Source organism: Gouania willdenowi, chromosome 13, assembly GCF_900634775.1.
Source record: "Gouania willdenowi chromosome 13, fGouWil2.1, whole genome shotgun sequence".
Taxonomy (NCBI): domain Eukaryota; kingdom Metazoa; phylum Chordata; class Actinopteri; order Blenniiformes; family Gobiesocidae; genus Gouania; species Gouania willdenowi.
This window is the reverse complement of record NC_041056.1, coordinates 20,504,550-20,530,743: the sequence shown is the minus strand read 5'-3', so window position 1 is coordinate 20,530,743 and position 26,194 is coordinate 20,504,550. Positions and strand designations below refer to the sequence as shown.

At 37.8% G+C, this 26,194-nt stretch overlaps 1 protein-coding gene across 9 annotated transcripts in view; it reads left to right on the top strand.

Annotated features, from left to right (window-relative positions):
* gria4a (glutamate receptor, ionotropic, AMPA 4a) overlaps positions 1 to 26,194 on the top strand; it is a 116,682-nt gene that overhangs the window by 39,879 nt on the left and 50,609 nt on the right. For all 9 annotated transcript variants that reach the window (XM_028465541.1, XM_028465535.1, XM_028465532.1 and 6 more), the window contains exons 3-8: positions 11,677 to 11,916; positions 16,695 to 16,747; positions 16,928 to 17,059; positions 20,238 to 20,291; positions 20,988 to 21,146; positions 25,475 to 25,642. In XM_028465541.1, coding sequence (XP_028321342.1) covers positions 11,677 to 11,916; positions 16,695 to 16,747; positions 16,928 to 17,059; positions 20,238 to 20,291; positions 20,988 to 21,146; positions 25,475 to 25,642 — 806 coding nt within the window. The remainder of the gene's footprint in view (positions 1 to 11,676; positions 11,917 to 16,694; positions 16,748 to 16,927; positions 17,060 to 20,237; positions 20,292 to 20,987; positions 21,147 to 25,474; positions 25,643 to 26,194) is intronic.

Genomic DNA, 26,194 nt, shown 5'->3' with positions numbered 1-26,194 from the left:
GAGACACTAATAGCGGCAGCAGTGTGTTGTTTTTACATTGAAGGATGTGTAGTTGTTTTGATATGTTGCTATGGGTTTATTTGGTAAGTAAATGCAAATACATAAGTTAAATATTTAATAATGTTGGCACCATTTGACATATTGTGAAAAATTCTGGAAAACTTGATTTGAGCAGCTTTGTGGGTGATACTGGTGATTCTCTATCATTTTAATGGTAGCACAGTACCATCTTTGCCAGAACAGCCACTTGTTCCAAGCAATGTAATGGGAAGTGTGTTATTATTCCTGTGCTCAGTGGCTATGGTCATGGCTCATTAGACAGTCGTTACCTGTGACTTCCTAATTCACTGGTTTTAAATGAATACCAAGCAAGGTGATCTTAAATGACATAGTAATGACATATCACCAGGTTTACTGTGTAAAAAAGTTTGATTTCACCTGATTTATCTGAAAAACATAATTTATTCTTTGCATTTATTTTGCCCAAGGTGTTCAGAGTATGAAGCCTAAAACACTCGATGAGTAATAGGGTCGTTCACGTCACTGTGGGTAGGAGGCATGCGACTGTGCTACAAAGTGGGCTTTTTGTTTGATGATGTGCCACAGGGAATGTTTTAAACATGTGTGCTATTGATCAAAGTTGGTTAAAAACACACATAGCAACGATGCACAGGAACCTTAACTTTTACTGTAGACTAACGCCATAAAGGAATACAGTATATTTTTCCAGTAACACTTTACTTGAAGTTTTATATGTGGGGCTGACATTACGCTGTCATTAGCATGAAGAAGGTGTCATGAAGGCTGTCATTAAGTGTCGTTTGCTAAATTATGACACCTTTGGAGCTATGTTGGCATTTTTTGGGTAGGGTGGAGGGGTTTAAGTTAGGGTTATGGTTAGGGTGAGGGTAATGAACAACACTTAATGACAGCCTTCATGACACCTTATTCATGCCAATGACAGGTGTCATGTCATAATAATGACACTGCAATGTCAACCTTTATGTATAAAACGTCAAGTAAAGTGTTACCGTTTTTCCTGTTTATTACTTACAATTTACTCCAATCCCCTTGTTGTGGATTAGAGCTTAATGAGTGCATGAGTGTGAAGTCCTTTTTGTCCTCTGCTGGGTATACTATTATTAAGAAGAATGTAATGACAACTGCAAGCAAATATGGAGTCATAATGTGAGTATAGAAGTATTGACATTTGGGGAAATATGTTTATTGCAGCTGTCAGTTGATCAATTGTTAGACAAAGGTAGAAGTAGAAATTAACTGTTATTTGACATCTTTGTCTTGACAACCACTTCTCCGTTATTCATTATGTTGATTAATACCTTTCCCAATAGTTAAGTAGTAAGAAGCAATGAAAATGGTGCAGGTGGCCATAACTGGCTTGGCCTTTTGTCCTCATATGCTGCAGACCTATTTTTAGAAAGTTTATTCATGAAGCCTGAGGGCCGTGCCCCGAAGGAGGAGCTGAGAGAGAAGGGGATGAGAATGAGAAAGAACAGGTGCAGAGAAGTGGAATGGTCTAATCAACAAGAATAGAGAAGTGCCACCATAAGGACAAAGTTTTGACCCAGGAGCCTTTTTTCCCAGCGTCACTCCCCTCTGACTCTGACCCAATGCCCATCGCTGTGCTTTAAACAGACGTATTGTCCCCTAAGCCATCACTGTGCATGTGTTACATTTAACTGGACGTGTGAGTGCAAACCAAACCTGTTTCTAAACCCAAACAGGTTGCTACGAGTGCATTTAAGGACTAATTTCCAGCCTTTCATGTTCAATCACTGGCAGGGTAATATTTCTTCCTCTTTTCTTTTCATGCCCTGTTTGTGTATACAGGATTCTACCTCTTTTCTCTTTTTTTTCCCAGGATCTGCTCAGCAGATTCTATGCTCTTTTGTTACTGTCAGAGCCACTTGTGGTTTTGGAATTGCTATCATCCTCTCTTGCCTTACTTCTCACAGGCTTCTTATATTATCTGCTGGAGTCCGCTTTGTGAAAAGGAGAAGAAAAAGAGAATATAGATGGGAAGAGGAGTCAGATGGGACAAGGCTTCATTCACAAACACTGTAATCCGGACACCCATGACACATATTACTCCATCCATCCTAATAACCGCTGCCAAGCCATGTTCTACTGAAGTCATTGGAATGTAAAATCCATGAGAGAACAGAGCGCCCTTTGCATGATTATTGATTGTCAGGATTTATCTTTAATCTCCTCTTTATATTGTTGTGGATGAGATCAGACCACCGTCAAGGTAGCAAAATAAAAAATATATATCGCAGGGCGATGTTTTGAACCATCAATGTTTTGAATATTAATCATAAATCCAATGTTGCGTACAACTGCACTGTCTTGCGTTTCCTGAATAGTCAGCCATTATTTAACCCTATACCTTGTAGTTTTTGTTTGCGTAATGAATTAATGAGCCAGCTCCATTAGACGGTATAGATCTCAAGCCTTTTATCCTGTCATCCCTAAAAGGCTGCTAAAGATGGATTGCAAGACGTGGTTTTAAAAAAAGACCCATATTTATTTGTTTATTAAATGAGTGTGTGTTTTGTGACTGATAGGAAGTAGTGCTTTCACCAACAGAATTGATTGATTCAGTTTACTCTGCATGAAATTTTGACCATGCAATTTTCTAAACTGGTTACTGTCACTCAGTGTGACAGCGTGTCTTCCTATGAGTTACTGGTTATAAATATATATTTTTTTTTTATTAATATTTTTTGTCACTGACCCGCATAAGGAAATAAAAACCTCAGCACTGGATGTGACATGTTACCATTGGAGAACTATGGAACTGATGGGAATTTGCTGAACTAGAATCAATAGTGACAGCACTATCTGCAGATACCATTGATTTTCATCCTTTCTCTGCAATATTATTATTGTATTAATATAGCTGGTATATCATAAAGCATTCTTTTTTAAATTCTTAAAGGTAGGGTAGGTGATTTTCGAAAGCGAGCATGATTTTGAATGTAGCCTCCTCGACAGCTCCGCCTTTATAAATGTATAAATCTGTGAATGGGTTTGGTCCAGAATACATCAGTGACATGATAGTCAGGTATGAACCCAGCAGGTCTCTCAGATCTATGGACACAGGTCAGATAGTGGAGCCCAGAGCTCACAGTAAACATGGTGATGCTGCTTTTAGTTGTTATGCTGCAAAGAAGTGGAACAAACTTCCAGCAGAGCTGAAGTCAGCATCTAATGTGAACATTTTTAAATCAAAGTTAAAGGCACTTTTTTTCTCTACTGCATATGATTGAGAGAGAGATTTTTAGTCATGTTGTTGATGTCATGATGATTTTACTGATGATTTTAATTGATTTTACTGATGATTTTAATTGATTTTACTGATGATTTTAATTGATTTTACTGATGATTTTAATTGATTTTACTGATGATTTTAAATGTTCTTATTGATTTTAAACAATTGAATGTTTTATCATGTAAAGCACATTGAGTTGCCTTGAGTATGAAATGCGCTATACAAATAAATTTGCCTTGCCTTGCCTTTACCACCTCCCCCCTCCCCCCTGTGCTTCGTCTCACTCACATGCATGCGCACAGCTGCTGCAGAAGAGGAGCTCAGCTCATCGCTTGTATTTTGAATTAAGTAAACAATAAACTTTATCACTATATATGTTAAAAAAAACATGACCAAAAACTCTGTTTTAACACTGTCAGCGGTGACGCGCTTTCAGTGTGAGCTCGTGCATGTGAGGGATTGAGAACGAGCAGGGAGACGTGATTGGTTAAAAAAAACGGTTTGTTTTTTTTCCATTGGTCGAAGTTAGTACAGATTTACAGCTGCTACAGATGATGGATTTTCTTTGTTCCTTTTTCAGAGCACATAAGATCTTAATTTCTGTCAGGACATAAAGACAATTTCAACCAAAAACTTAAAAAGTGTATCTGGAGAAAATCACCTTTAAGTGGCTATTGTGGCAAAAATTCCAATCATGTGGATTTCTCTTGTTATGGCAAAACTTATAATCATTCATGAAGGCTTAATTTCAAGTGTTCAATGTGTATTTGATATTCTGCCTTGAGCATTTTTTTTCTCTTGTGTGAAAATCTGCTCTCTCCATGATTTCTCCTTATCTATAGCCTTCAACTCTATGAGTTTTGGAAAACAATGGGTACATCTGTGTTCAGTGGTTTTGCTTCCTCCATGGTCCACCAGTAACTCCTCTTGCGAAGTCTGGGAATAATGTTAATTAACGCATTAACACAGTTTCACAGACTTTCCTATCTCTCTTCTGTTCCGGGCATAAAGTCTTTGTTCAGAAAGTCTTTAAATACTGATGTGTAAAACTTTCTGTTTCACACACTCTGCGGGCAGCAATGCTTGTAAAGCTCTCTGTACTGACTGTGTCTTGAGCTCAATGAACTACTCATAATCTACAGAAGATCTGTTCGGACGAATTTTTCCAAGGCAAAAGCTAAAGATTTCACAACACGGCCGATGTCTGGACACTTCTTATTGACCTCACTCCCTCTTGTATAAGAAGAAAAATCCAAGTTTATGTTGATGGTGAAAAGGAGTGGAAACAGTAGTAGAGGCATTTCTTTTGAGAATAGACTTGTCAATTCTTCTCTGTAGTGCTACTCTTTCGTTTTAAATCATAATTCTGATTTGAAAGGTAGAAACGGTTGGACTTTTTCAGCTTTTTCTCTAAAACATAAACTTGAGATTGAGCTTGATATTTTAGTTTAACTTTTTACTATAACAGCGTGACAGAGCATGCAAGCCTCATTGATAGTCATGTTGTTGAAATTCTTAACAGACTGGGAAGTCAATTGTTCCCCATTGAGTGTTCAGGAAATTATTAATGAATGCTACTCTCACACATGACATGTGGGCAATCAACAAGATTTATTAATGAGACAAAAGTCAAATAAAAACAGATAAAGTAAAAGAATTCACCTGAACATGTTTTGTCCTAATATTTTATTTTAAAGGGCCCATTTTAAGCTAAATGGACTTTTCTGTGCTTTAAACATCATAAAGTGATAATTGGGCTTCATACACATGCCCAAAATGTTTTTTTATTGATTCCCTCAATCGTTAGTTAGAGGAAGCTCTCTGCCGTGATTGAAAACAGACACGCCCACGAAGGTGAGCATTTCATCATCCTTTGCTTAGTGCTTTGTATGTATTTTCTACAGTCTATGTATGTACCGGCGAATACCACGCCCCCACGCTCTGTCTTGTGTTTATAAAGCAGCTTGAGCTCGGCTACGGAGTGGGTGGGAGGAGGGTGGGCCGTCCTCTGGCCCTATTTCACCGTGCGGGGAGGATGAAGTCAGTGTCCCGTCTATAGACACGCCCACTTATGAAGATACATAAGTAGGCCGCAAATCAGCGTGTTTGTGTAGAGTTGTTCAGAAAGTGACTTTTCAGAGGCTAAAACTCTAGAAAACAGGCGAGTTTGGGAAAAAAAAACCTCAAATACTATGTTTTTGGGGTTCTTAGAACAAATGGAGATGGGTGAAAAATAGCATGATATGGAACCTTTAAATCCAAGCAAGACGTGTTCTTCAGTCTGCAAGGACCCTTGCTGGTTTAATTTCTGGTGGTCTTTCTAGGAAGTTTTTGGGACATACTTTAGTTTCTATTGAAAAAGATGCAGATATTCATTGAAGTCTTAATTCTTCTTTGAAGTAAATGTGAGTGTCTCTTTATGTGATTGTCTCTTTATGTTTGCCATCCGACAAGAATTGCACAAACCACTATTCACAAGCATACACCATTTGATAAGAATGCACATGCTTTTGTCCAAAAACGTTAGAAATAGACGTTCTCCGACCCTGTGCAGGATAAGGCAAGTTTAAAAAATGATTATGGGTGCTAAATGTTTAAACTGCTTTGATTTCGCAAGGTCAACACCGTGAGTTCTAAGTTATATCGTTAGGCTGTAGGTTTTTCTCTATGTTGCTCATAAATGCTTTTTAAATGGCAATAACCTTTACCTTTCCTTTCAAACACCTCAGTAACACTGTAGGTACCTTGAGCAATGTCAGGAAAAATGCACCTTGTGGCTTTAAAAAAAAATCTTGTTCTTCCTATTTGCTTCCGTTATTCTGCCCTTAGTCTGAAGGTAATGAGAATTTGTGTGTTTTGCAGCACTTCTGTAGTTTACCAGAGGGTGTCTTTTGGAGCCAGAGGGTTGTTTTTCAAACTAATGGGGTACAGCTATCTGCACATGACGTGTGTTGGAGGATAAAAAAAATTTGCCAAGTGGGTGTTTTTTTTGTTTTTTGTTTCTGTCTGCGTGCGTTTGTGTTCGTGCATGTGCATTTGCCTGTGTTCAACAAAGAGGAAAATAACCTAATAACAGAATTGAGAAAATTATAATATTATTCAGCAATTATAATAATAATCATCATCATGATCATTATCAACATCATACTAAACTCCTAAAAGCTATACTGAGCAGACATATAATGATGTAAAACACCTACGGTCACTAAAAAAGCTTAGCAAAGTTCTGTGTCCTTTTTCCCATTTTATGCCCCCATTTTATCTGCTACATTATTTGACGTTAATTACTGGCATACTAAACGTACATAATAGAATCTTGTCATGATTGTATTTTTTTAATGCTTCAGAAATTATGGAATTATGGAATATACTTCCAGAAAACACCAGAAACTGATAACCCAACCTTCAAAGCAAATTCTCAAAAATTGGCTGAAAACAAACCAATCATGCAGTCATCGATAATATTGTACTTTTTACTTGGGCTCTTTTAACTCCTGACTGTTGTTTTTTATTGTATATAGTAAATGTGGTGTCATGTTTTTTGTCATCAGTCGGTTTAATGTTTGTCTGATGTTGCTAAACTATATGTTAGATGTTATTGTTCCACTGTATGTTATGTCACGGTTACCTCCCTTAGGACAACGGATGAAATGTAGCTATTGTGCCAACTCTGGCATATTTATGTTGACACTGTTTGCTGACACATTGATTAATATTTAATGTCCAAATTTAAATGAATAAAAAAATGAAATGAAATCAGGTTGAGTGCGAAGGAGTTGTGTTGCTAAAACGCTTCTGCATTGTGTTGTGATTATCTTTCAAACACTGGCTACATATTTAAACACCTGTTTAATCCAGAACATATAGTGAAAATGCTAAATATTCCAAAATATGTGGATGAGGGTATATTCTGTTTCTTAAAAGCAATTTCTGTCTTAGGAAGTTAATTCCTTGATTACTGCCCATTTTCTGTAAACAAGGGTTTAGTCCCTCTACAGTTGAAAATATAAATAGTTGGTTATATTGCATTGAGGCTGTGCTAACAATTTACTGAAAATGGAGCTTGATGACTAGTGTTTTAAATGTTCACCACATGGAATTTTAGCCAACTCATTAATGGGAATGTGAGCAGATGAATAAACATTTAAACTAATGTATGGATGTGGTTTAGTAGAGAGAGAGCAATGAAGTCCTTAGTGACCTGTTGTGTCCACTACGTTTACTGATGATGTACCATTTCACTGGTCCCCTCTACTCATTAAAGCTTTATGAAGCTAGCCCCCTTTTTTATTACAATGACATCACTGTCTAGTGCATTCCAGCATTGCAGCATTCTAGTGCTAGTGCGTTGCAGAGAAACAAGCCCATGTTTATATTGTGTAAAATTACGTATGTGGTATATTATGAAAAAGAAAAAAAAAAAAAATGTGCCAGAAAGAAAAAGATGTGAATATCAATAAATTAAAAAATTAAAAAAATAACATCAAAGATTCCAAAAGAACTTAAAGCAAATAAGAAAAAAATGATAAAAAATGGATAAATGGCAATGAGAGAGAATAAAAAAAACAGAAGATAAATGAGGATTTATTGTTTTTTTAACATTGTTATTATTTAAAATTTATTTTCTTTGTTTTAATTTGCATGGAAACAGTGTTGTATTTTTACAATACTACTTTTTCTATTTATTTTAGATTATCTTGGTAACTGATACTGTTTGTGAACAACAATAAGTCCCTAAGACACAAATTCACTGAAAGGTAACAGAAATATTGGACTGGATATCGATGTTATTTCGCCCTTTAATAGTAGAGCATCATTTATCTTCCCACTAGCGTCTTTAGCAGTCAGTTGATGTTGTGGATTTAGAAAAATAGATTTTTCTTGTGTGCTTTTTACTAAAAACCTGTTATTCAATTCTTTGTTTTATTGATTTTATCTTTTTCAACACTTAAGCTGAACTTCAGGTCCACTGATTCAGTAGCTTACAATGTTTTTTTTCATTTCTGAACCATAATCTAGTCTCTTTAAGTGGAATTACTTCTCTGTCCTAAAGGATAAATGACACATGCTAAGCATGGCTAGCATGCTAGTGGTCTGAATTGAAGACATTTAGCATGATAGTTAGCTTCTGTCATAATCAGTGATTAAATCCTAGCCTTATCGCCTCTGGGATGATGGGGACTCTTGCTTTGTTTAATTGCCACAAGCAGAGCCTCCACAGCTGAGTTTCTCTCAGGGTTTACCATCACTGAGGCTTATAGCTAATAATGGAATTACTCAGAGTCCCAGGAGAGGGCAACGAAAAAAGAACCAAAAAGGGAGGCAGTTACAGAAGTAGAAAGGGAGAGAAGATGAAGGAATTTGTAATGTGAAAGCTGAGAGCTGAGATGAGTGTAGTGGGTTCCCTGAAAACAAAGACCGCTCTGGAAAGAAGACGCCCGTAAAAAGGACAGTTGGTGAATAATATCTGAGGGAAAAAAGAAGCCTTTCTGTCCTTTGGTGGAACTCTTTACTCTGGTATATCTGGTGCAAATGAATTAAATAGGAGGAAATAAAAAAAAACATGAAAATGTACAACTTGTAAAACTTTTGAACAGCACAAAAATGTCTTAAAATCTTGAGAATATTCTGTTTTAAAAAAACAATGTTATTACATTGTTGTTTCCAATGAATATGTCACCATATTCATAATTGAACAATTTTAAATAAATGTCAACCCAAATGTGAGAATTACACTGTTTAAGTGGCTGATTAAGTCAAAGAACCCAGTCTAACCATCATGGTTTGGTCTAAAAGATTATATTTACGTGTGTGTGTGTGCGTGCGCGTATGCGTGTGTGTGTGTGCATGTGTGTGTGTGTTTGCGTGTGTGAAAGAGAGCAAAAGAGCGAGAGAGAGAATGGATCTCACTGATGACTAATTGAATGAACAGACCATGATTTGGTCAGTGGGACTAATTTTATGCCTGTCAGAATGAATGAAAATGGCTCACCAGAGACTTGTTGGATCATTTAATTTATCCCCCATTTTATTTTAAATGTTTTCCTCCAATAACTCATGTGGGGTGTTGCTCAACAGCTCTGAAGTGAATCACTAGTGCATGCTGCAGTTTTGCCTGGTGCAGACTTTACGTGGTGTTCTTTCCAAATTTTACAACGAAGTGAAAGTGTGTTTCTTGTGATTCTCAGTCTAGATCAGGGGTCTGCAACCTGCGGCTCTGGAGCCTAATGTGGCTCTTTGACTCTTATGCAATGGCTCCCTATAGCTTTAAAAAACACTAGTTGTTTTTTTTTTTTTTTTAAATCCAGATATAACAATTTATTAATCCTAAATAAATCACATTGTGCAATGACAGCACCTTCCTACTTCACCTCCTGCAACATCTACAGACCATCAATGTTCCTTACACCTGTGACTAACCTTTAGTTTTAAATCCCTGGCAAGATAACTATACTGCCAAAAACACTATTCTGGAAGAAAATAGAGATTTTAATTGTGTAGGGAAAGATTCATTTAACCACCAATGTGCCAGTTAAATATGCATGTTTTATGTGTGGCAAGAAATGAGAAATTTGCATGTGTTGACCACATGATCATGTGTTATTTTTTGTAGCCATTCAAATACATGAACTGAAGAAAAAATCTTCTTTATATAACATTGTGTTCTTGTTAACTTGAGATGCGTAATAATTTCAAGATGCAAGACACTGTTTTATTTCTTAATGTGAATTTATTTTATTTTATTTTAAACTGTTTTTAAGTTGCCATTTACATGATCAATAAAAATCAAGTCAAATTAAATCAAACATTATTCTATATAATTTTTTACAGTACAGAATTTAATACACTGTATTGTCTTCATTGAGAAGGTATTTTTTCGGCTCGAGGAGAACTTTAATCCAGGTGAGATGAGGCAAAATGGCTCCTTTGAGAATAAAGGTTGCAGACCCCTGGTCTATATCATTCTCTGCATTATCTCTACCTGTCCTTTCATCCACATGTTCACGTGTCCACCACTTGATTCTTGCTGCTACGACTGTTCTTCTTCTGATGTTATCATTTCTAATCCTGTCCATCCTGGTTTTCTCTGAGAAAACCTCAGCATCTTCATCTCTGCCGCCTCCGACTCAGCCTTCTGTCCCTAAGACAGAGCCCCAGTGTCCAAGCACATGGCAGCTCTCACTATCGTCCTATATAAGCCTTCCCTTTCACACTGACAGCCATCCGTTAGTCACACATCACATTAGACACTCGCCTCCATCGACTCCCACCTGCCTGAACTCTCTCTGCAAACCTCTTTTGTCACTCTCCATTGCTTTGGCTTGTTGATCACAGGTATTTAATGTCATCCACCCTCACTATCTCCAAACATGTGATCTGTGATCTGTTTCTGCAGAGTTTAATTTCCACTGTCATCTCCATCTTTCCAGGCTCTTCTCCTTCATTCTTTTACTTTTTTTTTTTTTTTTACAGATAATGATAACAGCAAACTGTACTCTACAGGGACTCTTGCCTGACTTCAACCTGTCCACCATCATTAGGAACAGGAAAGAGCTCAGAGCTCATCTCTGATGTAATCACACACCTTTCCTGACAATCCCTCAGTCAAACCACATTTCTAACCCCCAGCTCACTGTCCTCCTGCATACCCTTCACAGTCCTTCACAGTTCTAGATTCATTCCCACCATTTCTGGTGGAATAACCTTTCATTTACTTACCTGAGGAACACACGCTTTTTGACATCCTCTGTAATTTCATAACATTACAAAAAATTGGATGTTTGCTCTAAATTCGGCATTTGTAAATAAAGGGGTTTATTTGTGTGCTGGTGTGTGTTGCATTGTGTCAAGTAGACACACGCTAAGATCAAACTATCAAACCAGGTTCCGTGTTAAGACTTTTATGCAAAATATTGTCTTGTCTAATCTCTTTTATAACTAGTTTCCCCACCGATTACACTTTATTTGAAGTTTTATACATAAAGGCTAACATTACGTTGTCATTATTATGACATGACACCTGTCATTAGCACGAATAAGGTGTCATGAAGGCTGACAATAAGTGTTGTTAGTTAACCCTACCCACTAGATTCCTCCACCTAACCCAAAAAATGCCAACATTGCTCCAAAGGTTTCATAATTTTTGTGAAAAGTGTTATAATTTAGCAAGCGACACTTAATGACTTTCTTCATGACACCTTATTTATGCTAATGACAGATAATAACAGCGTAATGTCAGACTTAGGTATAAAACATAAACTATAGTGTTACTCAGCCACCATTTAAAATGAACTCTCCTGTGCTTTCATTTGTTTTTCAGCGTTGCCCATAAAGCCTTATCTTGCTGACCCCCATCTTTTTTTCTCCTCTTGGTTCATCAGTTTGTTCCCAGTATTCAAGGGGGGTCTTCGCCATCTTCGGCCTTTACGACAAGCGCTCAGTTAACACGCTGACCTCGTTCTGTGGTGCCCTGCACATCAGCCTTGTGACGCCCAGTTTTCCGACTGAAGGAGAAGGACAGTTTACGCTGCAGCTCCGGCCGTCCATCAGAGGCGCTCTGCTGTCACTGCTGGATCACTACGACTGGAGCAGATTCGTCTTCCTCTATGATACAGACAGAGGTAAATGCACTGCAATAAAAATGCAAACAAAATATGGCAATACTGATGTTTCTGTCAGATTTTTACTCATAATGTGGACATTTTTGCACTGAATTATGCATTAATGAGTTCCTCAAAAATTACCAAAAGTGACAGGGATGCATTTAGAAAACTTTTATGATATATTCTTGGACTTGACCTTTTAATTCAGAAAAAGACAGATTGGTCCTCATGGATCAATAAATTTAAAGTATTTCCTCCGAAAAACTTGAGAATTTATTTTGAAACAAATGTTGAAGGTTGAAATTGCCAGATTGCGAGATTGAATTTGACTCCGTAATAATTGGTTTGTTGACAAATGTTCAGGTGACTTCTGTGACATTTCACACGTCTCATTGTTGGGTTGGGAATCCCATAGAAGAATGAAAAGACAGAACCAACGCAGGATATTTTCTATTACCATGATTTCTTGTGTTTCTTTGCCTAACAAGGAATATGGTGAATCGCTTGTTTATTTTTTGTTTGTTTATGATGTGTCTCGTATTATGAGGCCACTCCACGTCACCTTCACTTTCAGCCATATTCAGGTGTTTACGTGGAATACACAATATTAATATTCGCCATTGTTTTGGGCACAACTTTAAATCTGTGAAGACAGCAGAAACGTAGCTTCTTTGCCAGTGTTCTGTGGTGCACACTGGCATCAGTAACGACTTTTGGATGAAATACAGTTACAGGTTAAATGTTAGTTATCGTCCCAACAACAATTAGCGTTTTTTTTTTTGTTTTTTGTTTTTTATCAAAGAACACACAGGGAAGGTCAAAATAGTATTTAAAAAAAACAATAACCTAAAGGTATGTATTTGTAGTGTCATTCATTTCCTAACATCTCTGCCAGAGCATATATCTGCCATGCTGTGATAACAACAGATAACTAGGTAGGTCTCTCTCTTATACTGCTGGCCCTAAAATCTGACTCAACTGAAGATGATTAACATAAATTTGCAAGTGAGTTTGGTTCAAAACACTTTCTGCATGATAAAGTATCTGTTAATAGGGTTCTGTTTAGGGTGGAATATTATTATAATATCATCAACTTATTAAAATCTGTCTCAAAGTCTGTTTGCATGGAATTGTTTTGCCCTTTAGCAACTTTTAAATTTAACTGGTTTTTCTTGTAGAAGTGTAGAGGTTGGGCTGCTGGAACTAAATAGGCTGATAAAAGTAACAGAAAGAAGAATGTACAATGTTGGTTTTTTTTTTTTTTTTTAAGACATGCCTGACCTCAGCTTTGGTAACATTTACCTGCCTTTTAATTTCCCCATGCAGTGCACGTATGTTATTAGAGCATTCACAGCTGATGTCCTCGACCCTCAACCAATGTCACGGGACTGCTTTGCACAGCACTTTTCTAATACACACATACATGAACAAAGATATAACACGCATGCACACATTTCAATTCCATGCCACAGGGAGCTAAAGATAAGTCACGCAGGACACAAGTGTGTTTGCATGTGTGTGTGTGTGTGCACGTACACACATACAGTATATTCTTTAGCAAGCCTCCACATGGCTGGGGCTGTCTGGGTTAATACCCAGGGGGAGCAGAGAGAAAAAACTGGGAGGAAAAAAACAGTTGTCTTTGGGAACCTGGTGAAACAGTGAAAAAGCCAGGCAGCAAGTGTGAGTCAGGTGATTAAAGCAAGGGGACAGGGAAGGGGAGAGGACAGACAGAAAGTAAAAGTTGATGGTGGTGGTGCTAGCGAAGGAATGACAGAATGATTAAAGGATTAAAAAGACAGACGGGATCACATGCCTCTGGGGATGGACAACATAAAGGAAGGAGGATGGGGGGGAGACCTGAGAGCAAAAGAGGGGAGGAGGGAGAAAGGGAGCAGAGGATGGATGCAAAGAGTTTGGGTTGTACTCACCCATGACTTGGCCAAGGCAGGGCCCTTTATTATAGGCTCCCATCAGGCCCTGCTGCCGGTAATGTGCTGGAAAATGGGCAGTAACGCTGGGATCTGTTTCATGCTCCTTGCTCTGCGCTGCTCCACAGGCAGCCTGCTGACACACATTCATGCACAGAACTGAGGTAATGTCAAACACAGAGGAGCAGACATTTTTCAAACCTGTCCATAAATGTGTAGTAAACACATTTCCATATAACGCCTGATTTGTCCCTGCATTCATCACATATTCCAAAAATGAACATGAACACAGGCAACTGAAACGTTTAAACCAAACACAGATTTACTGAAGCACATTAAAAGTATTTTAATGCATCACTCAAGGTAATAGAGAGGCCAAGTATGGGTGTTTTTTTTTTTTTTTTTTTACATAATTGCTCTATTTAGAGTCTCCTTTCAGAATCAACAAATATTTTGTAGAAAATGCAAGTGTGCATCCACCAGCCTTGAACATAGTGCGTTTATGAAATACAAATGTGATTTTTGTTGTTTTTGCTTTTGACCCCTAGCAATGCATTTCAGTGTATATTATTGCAAGTTCAGGTTGGAAGTCTTTTCTTAAAATGTTTTCCATCACATCCACAATTTATATAAAAATGGCTTCCTGTTGTGATTTCACTCTCATCCTAAAATGTTAACTTAAATAATTTTGTCCCTGCTTCAATTTAAGATATCATTAAGATTTTATAATTTGTTAAAAAATAAATAAATAAATGTGTTTTTCTTGTCAAATTAGGTGACTTTCAGAAGAAAGCTTCAGTGAAAAAGGATTATTTCCTCTACAAGGTAGAAAGTAAACAATGGCCTATCTGATCTAGTATTTTTCTACATATATATTCTATATGAATAAAAGATAGATAATGATAAAATGCCAATTCTAATCAATACTATTTGTAAAATATAGCCGCAAGCGGAAAAAAAACGGCCCTCGCTTTCGCCGCGGCGCTTTGCCGTGCCGCCTTTAATGGCCTGCCTTTGTCGCACTGCCTGCGCCGCGCCGCCTTCGATGTACCACCTTCGCTGTGCCGCCTCCAATGCGCTGCCACAAGTTCATACAAAGACATAACATAACAGTGAATTTTATACTATCAATGCATTATAATTGATTTGTTTAGACAGAAATGTACTATTGAGATATAAACTTAGACATTTTTATGATTTTTGTTGTTGTACTAACACATCCAAGAACATTGCTGGAGTTGTAGTAGTGGTAGTAGTAGTAACAGCATCAGCAGCAGCAGCAGTAGTAGTTGTAGTAGCAGGAGTGTGTTAAAGTTTGAGCTGACGATTTTCAAGAATTGGCCAATTTCCTATTAACACAAAATGAGAGTATCTCAATACAAAATAACATGATAAAAAATAAAGCATGTGTCTCATTGACTTTTTTGATCTCAAGGCCAAAACAGAAGTTTGTGAAAAATTATATATATATATATATATATATATATTTTTTTTTTTTCACCCCTGATATTAAATTCTATTCACTCTGTAGGGGGCGCTAATGTGCCACTGTCCGTTTTTCCACATTAAGCTGGTTTAGGGCCGGGAGTTTAACAAATGAGTCACATTTGATGCAAATCTGACTTTTTGTGTGCAAATGGGAGCATTTAAAAAAAAAAATAGGCCAATATTCACAGCTCCACCCTGCAAACACCGTAAAAGTAATCAAAAATCAGCGGCTAACGTTTGATGTCCCACTTCTCTAGATGATCTCCAACAACTTTGAGCCCGCCCTCTGTGTTACAGTTATTAGCTCCGCCCCTTGTGTTTCGTTACAATTATTAGCTCCACCCCCTGTGTTAGGTTTCAGTGTATAGCTCCGCTCCGTGTGTAATGTTACAGTATTTAGCTCCGCCCCTTGTGTTAAGTTACAGTTAATAGCTCCGCCCCTTGTGTTTCGTTACAATTAATAGCTCCGCTCCTTGTGTAATGTTACAGTATTTAGCTCCGCCCCTTGTGTTATGTTACAGTTAATAGCTCCGCCCCTTGTGTTATGTTACAATTAATTGCTACACCCCCTGTATTAAGTTATAATTAATAGATCCACTCCTTGTGTTATGTTACAATTAATAGCTCCGCATTCTGTGTTATGTTACAGTTATTATCTCCGCCCCTTGTGTTATGTTACAGTGAATTGTTGCATTCCCTGTATTAAGTTATAATTAATAGATCGTAAAAAGATTCTGGACTTCGTGTGTGTTTTTTTGGCATGGTCTAAATAATATATTTTACTTGTCTTCTGTGTCAATTTTCATGATTCTACGATGAATTAATTTTTTTCTCGTAATGCATTTTTGGCGTACTTGGGGCGCTGGCACGTCAAATTTTTCCATTTTTAAAATCGGAAATAGCCAGAAATTAAAGAAGCGCGCGATTGCGATTTTGTTTGAATTTTTGATACTCTACATAATGGTTCAGTGGGTGAAAAGTAGGTGAGTTGTTTTCGACACCGGGAAAGAAAGAAAGAAAGAAAGAAAGAAAGAAAGAAAGAAAGAAAGAAAGAAAGAATAATAATACAACCTATTAACAATGTTTCCCCCTTTTTGCGTACCATGATCTATACGTTTTTGGAAAGCGCAGGGGCATGCCTACGACATGACAAGGGTCCCTGGTCACTGACGGGTACGTAGCGTTCACATAGGCTCCGCCCCTTCCCTCGTAGTGTGGCCACTACGAGAGCAAGAGGCCCTTCGCCAGCTTGTGGTGCTCAGGCCTAAAACAGTTGCTGGAGTCTCAAATTACATTACATTTTACAGGTGTGCTAATATCTCTCTATCTCTCTCTCTTTCTATCTCTCTCTCTCTCTCTCTCTCTCTTGTCTTTCAGGTTATGCAATACTGCAGGCAATTATGGAAAGAGCAGGGCAGAACGGATGGCAGGTCAAGGCACAAACTACGCGCACACACAGGCACACACACACAGGCACATCCACAGCAATATAGATTTTACAGCTACATGAACACATGTATTTTTTTATTTGCTTGCAGTTATTTTCCTGACCTCATTTGTGCATGTTTCATGTTATTTGCATACATTTCATGCGTGTATTAAATGTACAGGTGAGTGCAATCTGTGTGGAGAGTTTCAACGAGGCGGCGTATCGGAGACTCTTAGAAGATCTGGATCGACGACAGGAGAGAAAGTACGTCATTGACTTGGAGCCTGAGAGACTACAGATCATCCTAGAGCAGGTAATGGTTTTAATGGTATTGACAGACAACTGTTCAACAAATAAAAACAAAGAAAACCCAACCAACACTGTAAAACATCTTGACTCGATTACTAGTAGCCGCATGTCAAATTTAAAGCCTGGGCCCCAAATCCAGCCTTTTAGAGGATCCAAATCAGAGAACTCTCATTTTTTTTTTCCTGAAATCCTGCAATTTATCACTAACCATCCCATAAAATGGCCCTAAATTACACAAAAATTTGTCAAGAAATCAAGGCATTTTGGGGTGGTGTGTAGCTCAGTGGGTTGAGCGCCCGCCCCATGTACAGAGGCTATAGTTCCTCACCTGCAGCGGGTCCAGGTTCGATTCCCGGCCTGGGACCCTTTCCTGCGTGTCATTCCCTGCTCTCTCTAACCCCCCTCCTGTCAAGCAACTGTCATATAAAGGCCACTAGAGCCCAAAAAATCCTTAAAAAAAAAAAAAAAAAAAAGAAATCAAGGCATTTTGAAGTGAAAATCCTGCAGGGACTGATGTCTGACATTTATTGTTGGATATTATCAGTACTTTACATACTTATATATACGTGTAAGTGCGAACTGAGGCACAATATTTTTCAATTCAACTTTATTACGGACTCAAAGTCCAAAAAGACAGAGGGACACAATATAACAAACACCAACAAAAATACAAGAAATAGCAATTACACAGTCACTTTAAAAAGACAGCTTCTGTATACCAGTGCCTCCACATTCTCGACTGATCGCGAATGGCACTATAGGTGACATCAACCAGGGACCCAATTACTGTATTCACCGACTTATTCAAATGGCATATAAAACTGTACATAAGCGTCCACAATATTGTTGAAATTGCTTCATTTTTGGCCTATAAATAAAATAAGTTTTGACACGCCTGCTATTGACCAAAATTTAGACTTGTCCTTTGCATGTTCAGTTTTTTGTCTTTAATCATGGCTCTATAAATTATAAAAATAAACTTTTCGTCAGAGTTATTACAATTTTTTAATTGAATTATTTTTGTCCGGTATGATAGCAAGTAAAATGTTGTTAGCATAAGGACACAGGGAGATCACTAAGTCACTCTCCTACGTCTCTTTAAACATTTTTTTTTTCATTTGGGAGAAATAAATTATGGAAAATTACAGGATTTTGGAAAAATTATAAAATTGTTTAACAATTTGCTATTAAAAGCAACATTACATATACACATTATATAAGCATGCATTTTCTAAAATCCTGCTATTTATCACAAGCAATCCCTAAATTACACAAACACTTGTCAAGAAATCAAGACATTTTGAAGAGAAGATCCTGCAGGAACCGATATTTGTCACTTATTCTTCAGATATTACGAGTGCTTTACATACTTTACATATAATTTATACGCCTCAAAGTGCAAAGGCACAATATAGTTGAAATTGCTTCATTTTTGTCTCAAGAACTAATATAAGTGTTGACACCTCTGCTATTGACAAAAATCAAATGTTCATATTGCATTCATGCCTTAAATGTAATACAATATGAACAAACTTTGAACAATAGGAAAACACTAAGGAGGTTAGCACAGTGGTGTAGTAGTTAGCTCTTCTACCTCCTCACAAGCGTAAAATACGATGACGGTTTGATAAGATTTGAATAGAGTAGTAAAACGTATTATTATCATATTATCTGATTAGCGTTTGCTAACATTGTACTGCTGTTGAATGCCTGTTTCACTCTGCTAAAGCTCCAGATGCACTGTGTGTGGGGGAGGGGAGGAGGGTGGATGAGCTTTTGCCAGGAGTTCATATTGCGAGGTGAAAAATGTGACATCCCCAACAGCTGCACCCGGTTGTCATTGCAGTAATGACGCCGTTGTGTCCACTGAAACAGAACAGTGAGAGTGCACTCACACATACTGTAACTGCAAACAGTTCATTAAAGGTACACGCACAGTGACACCTTATGCTTGTCTAAATTCATTAGATTATCTGTCTGGCTTGATGTTTGAAAGATGTGTGTTCAAGTGTGTGTGTGTGTGTGTGTGTGCGTGTGCATTCGCTCGTGTGCACTTGTGTGTCTGTTGTGCCCTTTGACTCATGATAGAGTGTCTCATCCTGTTGGTTCTGCCACCTGTCATCACATCTGATCCTCGGTCTTCACATCTGATAAACTCCATCATACACCAGCACATATTCGACACAAGTTCAAAGACTTCACACATACACGATAACCAGAACAGGGAGATTTTTGTATTATGTCATTCTGACATACATGTTTATTTCTACAGGATAACATATGCACTTGTACAGTCATGCAGTCAGTCGATACGGACTTGTCAATAATGGCAGCTCTGATGCGGGCATACAGTATGTACACGGGTTAGAGGCTGTTTCTTAATTGGCTCCTGGGGTACAAGCACACACACATACACACACGCACTGATATATGAACAAAATGAACTAAAAGAGAGACCTGAGCAACGACACACTCCCGTCACAGTGCTGGCACTGGCTATCATCCCCATTGGAAGACAGGGCCTGCTCTGTTTGTCGGCTCCCGCCAGCTGCAGTGTGTGTATGCGTGTGTGTGTGTATGCGTGTGTGTGTGTGTGCGAGTGCGTGTACATCTGTTGGTGTCAGTACAGCTGTTGTGATGTGTGGCTGAGAGTGAAAAAAACGTGAAAAGTTTTATCGTATCTTCAGAGATATTACAATTCCGTCATTTAATTATTTTTGTCCAATACGATAGCAAGTAAAGTGTAAAATGACACTCTTAGTTACCCTGACCAGGAAGATCACTAAGTCACTCTCCTACATCTCTTTACACAATTTTTATTTCATTTGTGGGAAAGAAAGTTAGCATGTCTACAACTGAATTAGTTGGTAGTTTATGCTGACACAATAATACTACTTTTCCCTGTCTTTAATATGATCATTTTCACTTCCTCCTGCAGGCCGAATGAGATACTCTAAAAGGCCAGACAGGGCCCCCTGGCCTTGAGTTTGACACATACTAATACTAATAGATTGCAAAGGGAACCCTGTTTTTTTTAATCTGCATTAGACACATATTTCCCACTTTTTTTTTTTACAGAAAGGAAACTACGAGGGAATCCCTGTAAACCCTATAAACCACATTCACAGCACAGGTGGGACTGTTTCAATTGAAATTCTCTTTTTTTTCTTCTCTTTGTCCAGGCTGTCAGTGTGGGGAAACATGTTAAAGGCTACCATTACATCATAGCAAACCTGGTAAGCACTTTTGATCATTTTTCGTTTTTTAAAGATGTGTTTATTTAAACAAATATTTCATGTCGAGTGTTTTGAGCTTTTGTACGCTCTAGCGTTTGATGAAGAGTGTCGAATTCAGGCAGTTTGAGCCTAAATAATTTGGAGCTGTTGTGACCTACATTTATTCTGCCTTAAACTTTCTGCAAACCGACTTCAGTTTGCCGCCTTCAAAGTTGTAGATTTCATTTTCGTTTTACACAGGGGCGAGAAGAAAAAAAAAAAGCCACAATCTGCTATTTTTTCTTGTTAGTTTTATTATTCTGAAGAAAAAAATATTTTTGACAATGTCACAGTAACAATCTGTTTTAGTCTGCTGTTCGCTTTGGGCTGTAAAAAAAAAAAAAAAATAGGCAGTTTAATGAGCTCGGGTCATGCTGTATAGTTTTTACCATTAACATTCTACAGCCCAGTATAACCCTCACATTTCTCACTTAAAACTTTGGCCACAACCCAAATTGATCCCTTTTAAGCACCACTTCACCAGGAAGTGCAATGCTTTATAAATTCATACTGACAGCTTTGGTACCTGTTTTAATACATGAAGGCTGTATAGTCTGGAAGCTGACAGTGTGAAAGAATTCAGAGGATCGTATAAGCAAATATGTGTAAGCATTAAACCATTTTAAATAGCTCTTTACGTATTTCTCTCATTCCTAGGGTTTTAAAGACATTTCTTTGGAGAGATTCATGCATGGCGGAGCCAATGTGACTGGTTTTCAGCTCGTAGACTTTAGCAAGCCCATCGTTATAAAACTGATGCAGCGCTGGAACAAACTGGATCAGCGTGAATACCCTGGATCAGAAAGTCCTCCAAAGGTAATTTGGCACATTACGAGGTACTTAAATATAAAGACTAGTCATCTTTGACTTCGAGGATGATCCCCAAATAAATAAATCTGATGCATGATGTTTGAAATACCTGGGCCTGTGAGCAACAGCTGTCAGACAGTCCATCAAACACAATCCTGGCTCTGATTGGTTCTTTTTGCTCTGTCGCGGTGCAGCAGGAGCAGCAGGGGGGACTACTACTAGTTTGATGTAAAGCTACCCTTACATAGTGACAGCTTTAGCAAATATGACAAAAAGTCACTTTTATAAGAGTAGCAGACTGCACCTTTAAAGCTATGATTTTATTTTTTTTAATTTTTTTTTAACTTTTGTCGCACCATGACTTTTAAGAATATTTGTTTTCCACACATGCATTTATTATATTATGGACACTTTACCAGGTGTTAGCATTTTTGGGAAAATTCTTTCCTGCATATTTTACTAGTTTTTTCAAATGGGTATCAAGTTTAACAGTGCCCTGCTGTATTTGATTCCTTCAAAGTGTAAAGAACTGCATTTGATTCGCTTTGATACACGATCAGAGCATGACCTCAGCCTACAACAGCATTAAAAATGACTGTTTTGTGATTTACTTTCAAGGTTACTGCAACAAATATAGATTTCTCAGGCAAAAATATTGAATTAATATATATTTTTAAGGCTTTTTTTTCCTCCATTAAATATCAGATATCCTTGTTTGTTCTCATTTTTCCTCTGGTTTTTTACTTTTTCATTGTGTCTTAAACTAAATATCCAATTGCCATACACTGACCTGCAGCCAGTTGCAGATGCATATAATAACTTGAAATATGTCCACCTACTCATTAAAAATGTATCATGCTGAAAATGTGAATTTCGTGCTCCCAGGGTTAAAAAAAAAAAACATGCAGGTTATCTTGTTATTCACAAGGTGTTGTGGTGCAACGGTATAGGACTGGTCTTTTTTTTTTTTTTATCAGTGTGCATGTTATTTCTACCAAGGGGATCATAGTAAACACATTCTGCAATATTGAAACCAACGCATAATTATGTGCAAAATACACAGCTGTAACAAAGTGTATTCAAACAATATTGGTTTCCAACACTCTGAAAATGTCATGTTCATAGGCAAGATCGTAGTGATTAATTATCGTAACAGAAAATCTGATACATTTGATGCAGACAGATGTCTCCATTTTGCTACAGGCTAATTTGTTCTATATAATAACTGAGCTCCACATACCCTTGGGCCAAATAGTAGCTCCAGGCCAAATCGAAATCTGCTATAATAATATGCAAAGTAAAAAGCCTGACTTATAGGGACACCTACTTTTCCCTCTGCACTGGAGTGTTTAAACTGTATCATCAATCAAAAAATGGCAATATAAAGGGCACTGTGACCAGTTATGTAAAGATTATTAGTCTATAATTGCATAAAGATGAACATGTATTGACAATTTGGCATCGGTGATTACATATATGCTCTTATCTATCTCCTTTCTGAAGCTTTTTAATGCATATGTCCCATTGGTATTGTGAGATGTGTTGTGGAGATGTTTTTTGAGGCCGAAATTTAAGCAAAATGTATTAAATGACTTGAAACTAATATCTGAGCTTTATCAAAAATACTGGTAGAATTAAAAAAAAAAAAAAAAAATCAATCAGACATTATCTGTATGTCATTAGCTTAATTTCTGTTTTACATTTCAATTTAGCTAACTCCAACTCTGACACGGCACAAGACAAAGGACATCAGATTGTCCTTTTTTCCATCAATCACCAACAATCACCCATTTATTTTAATTAATTACTATAATAGACTGTTGATTCTATGTCAATGTCCAACATTAAAATTGGTCATTTTTTGGTTATAACTGTCACTATACTATGATGTAAAAGTTGTTTGTGCTAAAAAAAAAAGTGGTGGAATGTGAACACCTAGCATAGTGACTTTCTGTGTCCTCTTTGAATCCTTCAGTCTGTTGTTGTTTAAGCAGACAGAAAAAGGCTGGGAGATCTTTTTATTGCTTTCTGACCAAGGAATTACACTTCTCTGTCGGTAGCTACCACTTTACACACAATTCCTGCTCTCTCCACTGCTACTCCTTATCCATCTGCTGTAAGTGACTTCACATCGACTTATTAAAGCTCGAAACATATCAACTGAGCAAATAATCCAACCACTGTCATGTGCAATATTAAGTATAAATGCAAATTTACAAATGTACAGACATGTAGTGTTTACAGCATAGTCTTGTGTAGTTGGGAACTATGCATTTCCCTGGATATGTTAATATTTCATAAATCAGTGGCTTCACCATCGAAGGGTTCTTGGAAATTTCAGGAATTCTTCAAATGGTTTTCCTGACACCCATGTGTCCTCAAGGTGTTTCTGTCCTTCCCCTGCCTGACAGAAAATAGGTATTTGCTACACTCTTGGCTCATTTCTGTTGCTGTTTTCTTCTTTTTTTGGATTCCCAATTCATCATCTGTTAGTCATGTGCCTTCAGGCTTCTTTAGTTTTTAAGGGTTGAGATGAAAGCAATTTGACACGGCTGTGCAGCTTTCCAAAAACACAAATTTTGGGATGCAAATCAGGGAATGTCAGTAGGAGAGAAACTACCTGCAGACTAGTGCAGAGCATCAGCAGAGCCTCTCCCCCGGACTTACCGCTTTCCTTCCATTTTCTCTCTCCACATGTTCCCGTCGTGACTTGAAGACAGCCTGCTGTGTGTTTGACTGCTTCTGTCTGTGCAGTGCTCTTTTTGTGTGTGTTCCAGATGAGTGGGTTACTGCTAAGTGCAGTAACAGCCTGCTGCGCCGTACCTATAATGAATATTACAAACAAACTTTAAGATCACTGCCAATTTTTCCGTAGTTCCATTTGGGGAAAAATGTGATTGTTTTTACTACTTCGTACTATTCTCACACTGCCACACATTTTTCCCATAAAAGATGATACATTATTCATTTCAAAAGCATTCATGAATACATTTCATCATGAATACCAGTACGTACATTGTATGTTCAAAGCACTTACTCACTCTGTAAATATTTTATTTAAAGTGCTATTTCTTGCAAAGTCAATCACTTTAGTGCAACAACATTTTAATAAATTGTGTTATAATTTAAATACTTACATATATTGTGTAAAGTATATATATATACTGTATATATATATATATATATATATATATATATATATATACATAGATATCCCACTCTATCCGAGTCATTGTTGTTGTGTCCTTGGGCAAGGCACTTTACCCACATTGCCTTGTATGAATGGGTATGAATTGTGCATGAATGTTGGTGGTGGTCAGAGGGGCCGTAAGCGCAAAATCGCAGCCACGCTTCTGTCAGTATACCCCAGGGCAGCTGTGGCTACATTGTAGCTTGCCACCACTAGTATGACTGATGTGAGTGACTGGTGTGAATGAATAATGGTTTCTGTGTTATATAAATCCAAGCCATTATTAGTATATATATATAATACTGTTAAATGACCGATCAAACAATGATACATTTACTGTGGTGTTAAATGATGTTCAGTTCTAATAAGTAAATACTGAGTATTAGATTTCAAGCTTCCTAAGTTGAAAGTAGAAGGAACGAATCAGTAAACACTGAAAAATGTAATCTAATTTCAATAGTTAGAAATAGTTCAAACTTTAGCCTCCCATCCCTTTTCATTTAACTAAGTAAATGGGGGTTTCCACTGGATACTGCACCACGGCACCGATCAGGTTTTGCCCCGCTGGTGGACTCCGGTTGGACGACTGTGACGTCACGAGACAGAGGAGTTCTTAATATTTAAATAATCGCGCGATAACGCAGTTAAAAGTATGTGTTTTAAACGCAACAATAAACAGATAAACAGATCAGTGTTCCTCATGAAGGAGTACAAGAAGGTTGGACTCTGGATTTGTCATATTTTTTTAGCAACAGCCAACAGAGAAGAGATAAAACTGCACCAGTAAAACTTAATTTCCCGTTTAGCTTAATTTGCTCTGTGCTGATTGATGCGTCGTGCTCCGGTGTCAGCCAAAAAGCCCTGCGTATATCTGGCGGTAGGGCACCGGACTACCGCAGCAGACCCGGTTGAAATTAACACACAGACTTAAGTGGAAACCTATCAGCTCCGGTGGCGCAGCGGAGACGTAACGCAGCGGAGCCGCATCCAGTGGAAATTGGGGGTTAGCGTCATTTTCTAGAGTGTCTCCTTGCGTTTTTCAGTTTTTTTTGGAAAGAATAATATATGGTGAAAATCATCTCACAGTGTTTACGATGTAAGGTATTTTCACACTTTAACCTCTCCAAATGTCCTCATTCTACAGTATACCTCCTCTTTAACCTATGACGGAGTCCTTGTGATGGCCGAGGCCTTTCGCACTCTTCGCCGCCAAAAAATTGACATCAGTCGTCGAGGAAACGCAGGCGACTGTCTGGCCAATCCAGCTGCTCCTTGGAATCAAGGCATAGACATGGAGCGTGCGCTCAAACAGGTCGGTACCAGTTCATTATTAACAGATTGTTGGGACAGATGTTTAAAGAGTAATTAAACACCAAAACCACTTTTTTCTGCTGAATATAAATGTATTTGGGTATGATTGATCCTGGACCAACTCTCGACGTTTTAGTCAAACTATTTTAATTTGGCATATTTTGTTGTGAAATGTCAGAGTTGACTGCCCTCTATGGGTTGAAACCTGGCTATCAATAATTGATTTTTGCTATTGGCTGAGAACAAGATCAAGTGACCTTTTGGGACCATTTTGCGTCACTAACAAGAACTGTTAGCCCCGCCCCTTTCATAAAAACTAGCACCTGTGGGCCCTACAATCTGTGGTGAGTAGGTTGGATTGAGAGAATAGTGAATAGAGACGCATAGATTGTTCATTGGAGATTTTATCGTATAGACTGGGCGTGTTTTAACTGCTCCAAGAACCCCGCCCATAATCAAGGCATTTTTTTGATTCCCCTCCTCGTGGCAGGTCAGGAGAAAGTAGGAGTTCAGTTAAGCTTTAATAACATAAATGCCAAACACCTAATGATGG